At 39.9% G+C, this 11,581-nt stretch overlaps 1 protein-coding gene across 1 annotated transcript; it reads right to left on the minus strand.

The window, feature by feature from the left end:
• Window positions 1-1,031: 1,031 nt before the first annotated feature.
• LOC146662296 (uncharacterized) lies at window positions 1,032-9,644 on the minus strand. The gene is made up of 6 exons (XM_085417887.1): window positions 9,361-9,644; window positions 8,934-9,216; window positions 8,197-8,806; window positions 2,590-2,670; window positions 1,931-1,956; window positions 1,032-1,154 (listed from the first exon to the last, which is right to left on the minus strand). The coding sequence occupies exons 1-6, from the start codon at window positions 9,642-9,644 to the stop codon at window positions 1,032-1,034; spliced, it is 1,407 nt and encodes a 468-aa protein (XP_085274013.1).
• Window positions 9,645-11,581: the final 1,937 nt, after the last annotated feature.

Below are 11,581 nucleotides of genomic sequence, written 5' to 3' on the forward strand. Positions count from 1 at the left end.
TGTAGCACTGCCATATGCCAATGAGAAACACACCAATACCATTGATGTAAAAATACTGAAATTGTTACTTTACAGAATTGCTAGATGACCAGATGCTGGGGCAGAGGAAGCATGTTCACTGCAGACCAAGTAACCCATATAGTCATTATGGCGATTGCAAATAATCCTATACTTGGAAATAAACACTTGTGTTTGTTTTGATGTACTTGAAGTTTGGATCCCTCTATGCTTATGGATCTATGACAGAAGTATGAGCTCAAACTGACATAGCCTACCTTGTGCACAGAGAAAGCAAAAGCCAGATGTGTTTTGTATTCATACCATCAGTGTGCAGTTGGCGCATTGTGTGCTTAGTAGATGATGGCTTGTGTGTACTGTTTGATACGGAAACACCTTTTTTACGAAGGTGTGAAGAGTTAATCTAGCTGTGTTTGCTTTTGCAAGAGAACTACAATGTTTTGATTATTGGGTGACAGGTTTTCTTATTTGTGTGAAGAGTTTTGCAAAATTAGCCAATAGTTACAAAAAATGTGCTTAAGCAATCAGAAAAAACTGTAATACAGTGGTGTGCTAAACCTGCTTTAGAAATTCAAACTCTGTTTCACGTTATGCCTAATGCCACTTGAAATACTTATTTAAATGTAAATTATACGCTGTCATGGCTTATTATTTCATCATGATTGTGCTAAAAGACTGAAAGTTTTTGTTTTTCAATTACTAAAATACTTTAGCCAATTTTGGCTTTTATATCATGTTACAGTCAATCACTAGGCATAATGGATAATGCATTTTTTCCACTCTCAAAATCTGTTAAGAGCCTGTTTTGCATTGAGATAACGTCCTGAAAGTAAACACTATTTTACGCATGTCCTGTTACCATGCTGTTGAAATGCAGGTGACAGATAGCACAAAATAGGATTAAACAAATAGAAACTCATACACACAGCATAACTGTCATTCACGCATACATAAAAACAAAGCGCCGCACACCTCTTGTTTACGAGGAGGCTAACTTTCAGCAGTGTGTAGCATTAAATGAGGCGGATTCCCTGTGATGTTCTTATCACCTCATCCCGCTCCTCTCCAGGGTCCACTAATGCCTTCCCCTCCTCGTTGATGCTTGACAGAGCCAGTGCTGTCTGGAATGAGATGAGCTGCTGGCCCAGATATGACACAGAAACAGACAACACTGAGGTCCTCTGCCCAGTAGGGAGTGGAGTAATTACTAACAATATTATCTCCAGCTGTGGGCTGCTGTAGTTTTTCCGCATTTCAGGGTCTGCTGGGAATTCCTTCCGTTGTTCTCCTGTTATCTTTTTCAATTTATTGCGCAGTTGCTCTCATACAATGCAATGAAAATTCTGTGTGATGCATCATACATGTTTAGGCTTAAATATAGCACACAGGAATATTCACGTCACACTCTTTTCATCCCTCACCTCGCCGCGCCGAGCTGAAAATGATTTTGAGGTCTCTAAATTAAATGAACGAATCCTGCTCATCATTGTCTGGTACTGTTAACCTCAGGGAAATTATGCCTCACCCACATGAAAATTAGTGAGTTTTCTTTTCACTGTTAGAGGAATGTGAGATCGCTCATCAATTATTGGGACTGGAGTTAATAAATGCTCTGCTCCTTGTTAAAAAAATTCACTCGGCAGAGGATGGAAAATAAAAAATAAAAAACCAACTCCAGCATCTTTATTTTATGGTAAGTTTGAGGGAGCTAATGGTCCAAAGATGACAAATGTATTTTTGTCCTAGCTTTTTGCACTTTTACTGGGCTGGTTACCATGATGAGAAACACCCTGCAGAGAAGATGCCAGTCATATGGATACATGTACAAGTGTAAACTGATCATTAGAGTAAGCCAGACTCTGCATTGAACAGCACATGTTTCTTCCTTCTTTGCTGTATACTTGTGCCATACCACCTTGTTGGCACAGATCCATAGGCCTAAAACAGATAAGGGGAATTTACAGGGAAGTGCAATGTTCAGCTGAATTCACATGTCCTCTTTAAAGTGGGAGTACAGCTGCAGGTCACACCAGAGGGAGCTGTGTACAGATTGGCTTTTGTGAAGTACAAAATGAAGTAAATGGTTTATTGATTTTGCCCCTCCCTAAGACAGAACATAATAGTATGAAACGAGATATTAATAAAGACTGAAGCTTTAATGAGATGGCACCTACATTGCCCAGCACCTGCTGGGTGATGCATTCAGTTTTAGTTTCCTCGGAGTGATTCAGCACAGCTCCACAGGAAGTACAGTGTTTTCAAATGAATACAGTTTTTTTTCTCTTTAAAATTGAGTAATAAAGCAAAGATACTTTTTCTGATGCTTCTCTAAGACTTAAAAATAGTCTAAGTGGGTTTGGACAAGTATTATTAATGACTTGTATCAGCCAAAATTGATCAGGGCCTTAGAGAAGATTATCAAAAGCATTTGAGAGAGAAAGAGAGAGAAACTATTGATTCCTTGGGTTGGTTGCTTAACTATTCCACTGAAATCTCATTAAGGATGAAGAGCCCTGCCACAGTTGGCTTTGAGCAGTGTTTACCATCTTCCACATAGAATTTTTTAATTACGGGAGCTGCCGAGCTGCCAGAATCGATAGTTACGAATCTCATTCCACTGGATGGGTAGAGGAATCCCACTTCGGTTTGGAACTGGACAAAAATGAAACAGATGGAGTTGAGCCCTTTGCACTGAGCCCTGAGTTCACAGCACAGTCTTTCAAAGCATTGCTTTTGCCTCCAATGTCCTTGAAAAAGAGACCAAAAAAAGGCAGACAGCCTTACTGGCAAAACAGACGGAAATGGCTATGATGTGGAAGGCTGGTCAGTTATGCATGCTATTTTCCCCCTAACCGATAAAAGCATCATTAGCCCAAGGTCAGTCCACTTCCACTCTTCTTGCATTTTCATTTCCTTCACATGAATTCTGCTTTTTACAAAGGTGCTTCACATTGAAAGGAGAGAAGCTATGCTCTTGCCACAGACCTTGCAAACATGATTAGATGATTTCCCTCTCTGTGAAACCTACATCCGCACTCTCTTTTAATGGAACACTCAAAAGATATTCTAATCAAGACAAACCCTAGAAATTAAAGATTCAAATTTTAGCACCCACATCCACCAACATATAAATGTAAGTAATTTACAGACTTTCTGCCCACACAACAGAATATTTTTAATCATGTTGGTATTCTGTACTAGAGACAGGGCTCTAGACTAACTTTTTGACATGGGCGTACCGGTACACCTAACTTTAAAAATTTAGTCGTACCAGCACAAAAGTTAGGCGCACACTTTTCAACCGCATCGCTTATCACTGCAGTTTTACATGTGCACTTTCTTTGGGGGGGGGGAGTCCATACAGACAATATTCATTTCTAAATTATTAACTAACAAACTTGTGCTTAAAGTGCTTTGTCAATATTGTAGAAAATGTTAAACTTAATCATCATCTCGGCCTCCTCTGACGACCTGTTTGCTGCTGTCTGTTGCTGAAAGGCAGTGGGGAGAGGGGACACTTGGGCAGTGCATTTATTGCAGCATATAATGTGTTTCCTGGATACACTGCTGCTTTTTCAGAGTTCAAAGATTGATGGCACTGTGTCAGAGCACTGGCTATGAATTTCAGACGGATCAGGCCTTAACTTAGCAAAAAAGTTATCAATAGTTCTTTTCATCTTTTCTTATTACCCACATCCACTTCTGTCAGGCCAAGGCTGCTCACTAGGGCTGGGTATCATCACTGATTTCTATAATCCATTCGAATCCGGTTTTCAAAGTCCTGATTTGATTCAATTTATCCTCAGACAGTCAGAAATATTATAATTCTGATCATTTATCAGTACTGATACATGTGAGACTTCATCAGAATTGTGAACATCACAGCAGATGCCTTTGTGTGAAAGTAACTGAGAATAAAACACAGAAAAACATGAAGGAGATTTTCCTGGTCTGGCTTTTTATAGCAGATAACCTTAAAAATATTCTGCAATTTTGCATAATTTTAAGAAGTTTAATTTCTTCAGTATTGAACAGCAGAAATTAGGCTATCTTGTCCGAGGTCATTTAAGTGAAAAAAGAAAAAGACAGCGCTGTAAACAACGGTAGACTGGTGGGTAATAAGCGAATGAATAATGCAGAAAACAGAGATTTGAGACGGGAAACTGATTGCACATTAAATTTAAGGGGAATCTGTTTATGTTTATGTTTTGTGTGTCTAACAGAAAAAAATATGGGCTGATTTATTGGAAAATTACATTTTTTAATCAATCAAAATTAAAAAATTACCCGGGCTCTATTTTGTACAACAGAAATAAAATTCTAAAACAGTCTATGCAAATAACATAATATTTTGGTAACCTATTAGCCTATTTTACACACATATTAAGTAGCCTTTTCCAAGAAAAAAACATTACACATTTAAACAAACAAGAACTGCAGCTTTTATTATTAATAAAAATGTTCCTGTGTTATCCTCGACCGATGCTCTTAGTGGGTAAAAAATCCGTTTGGAATGGTAGCACTCTATGTATTCAGACAAATCCAATTTAACCAAAATTAAAACTATGATTAATGATTAATTAAAAAATAAAACGTATCCCTGATAATTAACATCTCCCTTCTGGTTGAGGACTAAAAACACACTGAGAAAATGATGTGGCTTGGGAACATTAGGGTTTAATGAGAGCAACGCTGTTGAAGAAGAGAGCGCATGAAACCAGGTGATAAATTTTACATTTAATAGACTGAAGGGTAATACAGCCTCTGAATTTTACTCCAGGCAAGAAGGCAGTGAAACAATCCCGAGACCTATCAAAATATTTGACAGTCCTTGAAATATCTTAGGCCAATCAAATCAAAATCACATTAATGTTAGAGATTATTTCACTGTATGCTTGGGTGTGTTCATGATGGAGCTGGTCTCCAGAGCTCCAGAAAATGTCAACATTGATCAAAGCTATTTTACAGACAGAGCCTTAGAGGCTCATTGCATATATATTGATAAATCTGAGTACATACGCGATAAATTAAATTATCCAATTCCTGGAAATAATGAAGAGCTCTGGTCCTTCACAGCACTTAGATCCATCATTCTTGCTGATACCAGTAAATAACCTACTTAAATTAGTTCAGTAACAGTAACTATCCCTTTTCGTATCTAGAAACCCTTAAGTCAAGTTAAAAGCGAGTGGATACTTAAAGTCAGGCGAAATACATGGTCTCCACTTGCTGTTATAGACAGTACTTTCCCATTCTTATGGAACACGTTGAGCATCAAAAGATATATCCTTGAAATATTTTAGTGTGTTGCTTTTACTTTAATCAGATAATGTGAAGCTTCCAACCTTGACTACAACGTAGCATTCATTCATTGTCCACTTTGTCTGTTTTATAGGTAATGAAACCATCCAATATTGCTGAGCATGGCGTGTCAGTGCAAGAGGGAGCAACATAAACTGTATCGACACACAGCGTTCACGCTTTCTTGATGTCCTCGTCAAACTGTCGGGCTTAAAAGCCAGCTGCTCTAATTAGCTATGGATTCTCTTGTACAGTGGCTCTTCCTCAATATTTGACATGATGTCATTTGTACAGCCACCAACAGTAAGTGTTTGAGCAGCTGCTACACCCTTAAGTGAAGCTCTGAAAGATGTTTCATAGACGCATCAACAAACATAGCCAAAAATGTTTGTGTAGTCCAGGATTTTCCTTTTGGCCTGACATCATACCCATTTCTGGTAATTACTTACTGACAGAAGGTCATAAGTAACACCAGCTTGTAATCCTGGAAGGATGGTTGTAACCAAGTTATTAGCTTTAATCGTTCCAGTGTTTGTAAGACTGAAAAACTGTAATTTTGAATTATAAACTAAATAAATATTACAGAAACCAGACCAATATTCAACAGTCAAGACTGTATTTCAGCAACTAAATACTCATGTTCTTAATGGTCTTAATGATAATGCTAATGTGCCAACATTCAGTAGGCTTAACACTGAAAGTGTGTATTGTGTCCACATAATCAGAAATATTCAACCCAGTGTTGACTGTTTCAACCTCGTTAAGATATCTTAAGTCATGCAGGTTTTTGATTATAAAATACTAGATGAATTAAAACTGAACTTATTGTAGCACTGCCTCCAAAGTCAGGAGACAAAAAATATATACAGTGTCTGTGGAACATCCGTTTTGTTGAAGAAGTAAAAACTGTCAGTCTACACCAAAGTAGTTAATGGACCAAGACGCCTATTCAAATTGCCATCTGTTAAGTGCAGCTTCTATGGTTAAATCTCTATATTGTGCTCTTAAGTCTACTTGGACTGTGCCATGTTATAACGTCTAGTGTTTATATTCCTTTGCAGAACAATGACACAAGCCCACACATGTCCGAGTGCGAGAGCAATATGTCAGCCTCCAATCAAGGTTTAGAACCCTTTGCACTTATGAAGGAAACCTGTCCCTCATTAAGGTGGAAACACCAAATTTGTTTCACCATTTGAGGCAAAAACACAACGTCTACTACAGCAGGGCTGTAAACAAATGACTCATCCAGGCATTACTGGAACACTCCCTAGTTGCACTCAATATTACAAGAAGAGCAAATACAGATGCAAATTACTAATGCAGCTTCATGGAAAACCGGGGCTTTGAGCAGCTGGTTAAAATGTAAGATCCAAGAAACAACATCACAGTAGAAAATATTTTTTAATTATATTTCTAATATTTGACGATATTATGCTGTATCACTGTATATGATACTGTGCCACTGCTTTTGCACTATCATGTTGCTGCAGCTGGCACCTTGATAGATTCACAATTTGAATTCGGCAGTCTGTAATCAATTATAGCAGATCATTGGGGAAAAAAGGATGGAAAATGTCCTTCATTTCGTTTACACTAATAAATGCTGTTTCATGCAAACTGCAAAAACCAATAAAACACTGTTTTACAATACAATTTTGATGATATATTACCTTCCCTAAAAAAACAAACAGGCTAGTTATACGTTTTGCATCCTCTTGCAGTATAATGTCCCATTAGCCCCACAGTTTATAGTTTTCATTCATGTAACACTGTCATACATTCGGATTTGATTTTGTCAGTTTTTTAAGCTGAAGACACCAACAATCAGACGGCTCCCCGTGTCCATGCTCTTAGCAAGAGTGGGAAGGAAAAAAATCCCTTTTAACAGGAAGAAACCTCCAGCAGAAGCTCACGGAAGGTGTAGCATTCTCCTGTGACCAGGTGGGGGGTAAAAGGAATAGAGCAGAGGGCAGAGGCAGACAGAGCATAAGATACACTGTAGGACAGTGAACCAGAAGTCATCTTTGATAAAATAATTAGTGAATAATTTAAACTGAAACTGGAAATGTGTCTAATTTGAAACATTTCAGTATTGTAGTTCATGTCATATGGCATGAATGTAGCTAGCTAGCTAATAATAGCTATAGCACTCACCATAGCTTTGAATTGTACCAGACTGCTGAATGTTTGACCCATCTAGATGAAACACATATACAGCACTGAACCTTTTCACCCTGACAGCAGTGCATGGGGAGAGATATATAAGATATATGCAAACCATTGGCAAAGTGGAGTTCTAACAGAAACTTTGCAGTTTTTGGTGACTGAAATACTTGGGTGGGTGCTGTATGTGGATCACAAGTGTCCAGACTTGCAGTTTGTTCACATATTTGTTTTTCATCTTTTGAGATTTGATCTTACAGTTTTTCTCGATTGCTAAAACACATTTCTTGAAACTACGCCTCATATTCTCACAACAGTAAACACAAATCCATAACATCTCACTCAATTTCCCAAACATCCTATTTCCAGGTCAAAATGAAGCTCTACACTCAAAACTATTCACTCTTGCTGAAAAACCAAACTTTGCCCTCAGACATCAAACACAAGCCCTCAAAAACACACACACTACAACAGAGTTTTGCACACTGGTACAATTAATTCAAAACAATAGTTCCAAAACAATTAGGTTGCTTATGGTTCTCCCCTTCAAAAACCTTTTCACATGATAAACACAAAAGACACAACCAATGTATGTACAGTGGCACATTTTTATTCATGTACTATACAGTACAACACACACCAAAAAACATTATTCCACCTCAGCATCTTGTCTTTGGTCTGGGTCAGGCCAGAGAATCTCATCCACATCACAGGCTATATTGGCCCTAGCCAGGCAGCGGGGGTAAAATCCTCTTGCATGCCTGATCCACCCCTGGCATGCATCTACTGATATGTCTAGGCAGGCCTCTTCCATGGCCTGAAGGAGGTGAACACGGACATAAGGTTCTCGGTCATACACTTTCCACCGCCATGCCGAAAATAACTCCTCTATCGGGTTTAGAAAGGGAGTGTATGCAGGCAGAAAGATATTAGAAAACCTTGGGTTATTGGTAAACCAGTCACGAACCAGAGCAGCGCGATGGAAGCTGACGTTATCCCACACAACAACGTAGTGAGGCTGCTCTGGCTGTGCTGGTTCCCTGTAGTCCAGCTGGAACATATGTTGTCTTAAACCATCAAGAAAAGCAAGGAGAAGCATAGTGTTATAGGGTCCTAGTACGGCATGGCGGTGGAGTACCCCTCGTTGGCTGATGGCTGCGCACATAGTGACATTCCCCCCACGCTGACCAGGGACATTTACAATAGCCCGATGGCCAATTATGTTCCTCCCCCTTTTCCTTCTTTTGGTCAGGTTAAAACCTGCCTCATCCACAAAGATTATTTCATGGGGAACAGGCCGTCCTTCAATCTCAAAGATTTTCTGCAAAACACATAACACAGTAGAGTCTATCGGTACCCTGAACCACAGTTCAAGAGTGCTGAAATGGCAGCATAAACTGCCATGCTGTGATGGTACACAATACTTTATACAGTATCAAAACTCATACCTGAACATATTCCACACGTTGGTTTTTCACTCTGTCAGAGTTTCGTTCGAAAGGGACTCGGTATGCCTGTTTCATCCGGAATTGATTCTTTCGGAGGATGCGGTCAATTGTGGAGAGGCTGATGGCATTTATGCCTCGAAAAAGATGATCATCCTCAATCACTCTCCTTTGAATCTCTCGCAGGCGGATTACATTATTTGCAATTACCATGTTTACAAGTTCCCTCTCTTGCTCCTCCGACAAAAGCCTTAACCTGCCTCCACCAGGTGGTCGTCTCTGTGTCCTACAAAAATAGAAGCACTCATTACTGTAACTGTCACACATTCATTTTACAGGCAAATAATGGAAACATACTGAAACTCAAGACACATAAGTTCAGTAACTTAAACGTTACTGTACAAAGCAGTCTTACTGCAAGTACACCTACCTGTTTTCCTCCCTGAAGGTTCTGATGATGGAGGCAACAGTGAAGCGACTCAAATTTGGTTGTACTCGTTGCCCAGCCTCCCTCATAGTCATCCCATGGACAAGGACATGGTCAACTAAAGTGGCTCGAATTTCATCCGAGACTGACTGTCTTCTTGCCCTTGCTCTTCCCCTTCCTTGTCGCCGTCGTTCTCCACCTCCACCTCCTTCACCACGTCCTCCTCCTCCTTCACCACGTCCTCCTCCTCCACCACGTCCTCTTCCTTTGCATCTCTTTGGATCCATTGTTTCAAACCTGAATGAGCTGACTTTGGCCCTTTTATCTATCCATCGCAGGTTCTGATTGGTGTGTGCTAAATTTTGACTCCTAGTGTTTCCACCTGGTTAATTGTGTGCTAATTGAGCTCAAGCTGTGCTGACTTAAGTTAACATTATTGCATGCTAGTGCTTTCTAAATGACTACATGGTGTAAGCACTGTAAAATGTAGGGATTTGTGTGTAGAGTTTTGCAGTAACAGTTCACCAAATTTGAGTCATGTGTCAAAGCAGGGAATAGTGTTTATAGTTCAGGGAAATGGGTGAGCTTTTTGAACAATAGCGTTACGGTTTTGAAATTTTAGTTTAGAGGCCTGGTTACAGTGTTTAAGCAATCGAGAAAAACTGTAATATTCATGACTGGAAACTCAGTGGAAACCGGTACGCTGGGCCGGTGTTTGCTCTCCCGAGCTTCACTTTGGTCACATGATGAAAACTATGAATAAATGGATCTCTTCTTCTTTTGATCATGGTTGCTGTTTTGTTTGTGCTTTCCACTGCCAGCACAGGGCCCCAATGGATACAACTCACCGAATCAGAGCTCCTGATTTTGAGGCATATAATGACAGGGATTATTAATATATATACAAGTATAAGAAAATCATTAAAGTCAATTAGATGTCTTTGTATTAATAGAGCTGCTATTGCTGGGAACATTATGGCTTTGAAGTAGATGGTGTTTATTCCCTTTATGTTGTGTTTTGCTTGAATAATGTTTATGTTACAGTTATTTGTCCTTTACTGAAAAGTAAAGAGCAGCTCACAAACAATTTCCCCCCGCTCATTTGCAATGACAAAAAATAATAGGTCAGCGATGTTTTCTACATATGTTTCTGTTTAAGAGTACACAATTCGGTGTCAGATTGTTCCGAGGCTCAGTAAAAGAAAGCTCCAGTGGACTCAAAAGCACGTGCACAGACACCTGCAAAAGATCCCTTGTGAATTTCTAGGAAATGCTTCCGTCAACACAAACCAAATCAGCACACTTTGTGCTTGTTTCAGTAATAAGATTTTCATGGTGCGCATTTTCAGCTGCAACCTACATGGCCTGTGTCACCTACTGTTTCACACTCAAAGCCCAAGCCTCAGAACCACTCAGCTCTTCCCTCTGAAGAATTCTAATCAATCAGGAAGCCCGCCGGCCACCTCTACAAGAGCTCTCTCATTCCCAGCCAGGACAAAAAAAGACCTCAGTCAGTTGGGAATATAGAATACTGAAGCCTGTGGATAAAATGAGTGCCTGAAGTCTAATTTTGGTAGATGAAAGACAGGGAACATTGGTGCAGAATACAGCCCTTTCCCAAAGAGCCTTTTACAGTCAGAACTTTAAGTTAGCACTTTGTTGCTCATAATTTTTCAACTAACTGACTGAAGGGAAAGAGTTAGCTACTTTTGATTAGCTGAGTGTACCTCAGTGTAAACAAGCTGTACATCTGCTGTTTCAGTTTATGTGAGTTCAATGCATAATAAGACTCTAACACTTTGTTATGCTGACCCCGGCATCTCACACACACACACACACACACACACACACACACACACACACAAAGCGTGATTAGTATGATGACAATCAGCTGTTGTCCCCTGAACCCACTGCTCCACCCCTCCCCTGCAGCTGAGCCATAAAATCACACCTCATCAAATACCCCCATCACCCGGCCTAGCCTACCCTGTAAGGCCAGATATTAACAGGTGATTCGGGTGTTAGCATCCTTCATGTGATGGAGTCACTGAAACGGGTGAAACGGGTGGCGGGTGTGACATCCAAACAGAGGGTGTAAGGGTGGCCCAGGAGGTAATAACGAAGAGAGTCGACTGCTCAGTGGATCACCAAGCACTCCTTTTCCACCATGCTGTTGCAAGCTTCTTGCAACAGCGTGACAGCTTACGGTTAACGTAGACCATGG

The sequence above is a fragment of the Rhamphochromis longiceps genome, linkage group LG9 (genome assembly GCF_057381845.1).
Source record: "Rhamphochromis longiceps isolate RC_006_pf linkage group LG9, R_longiceps_female_GT1.1, whole genome shotgun sequence".
In the NCBI taxonomy this organism is placed as follows: domain Eukaryota; kingdom Metazoa; phylum Chordata; class Actinopteri; order Cichliformes; family Cichlidae; genus Rhamphochromis; species Rhamphochromis longiceps.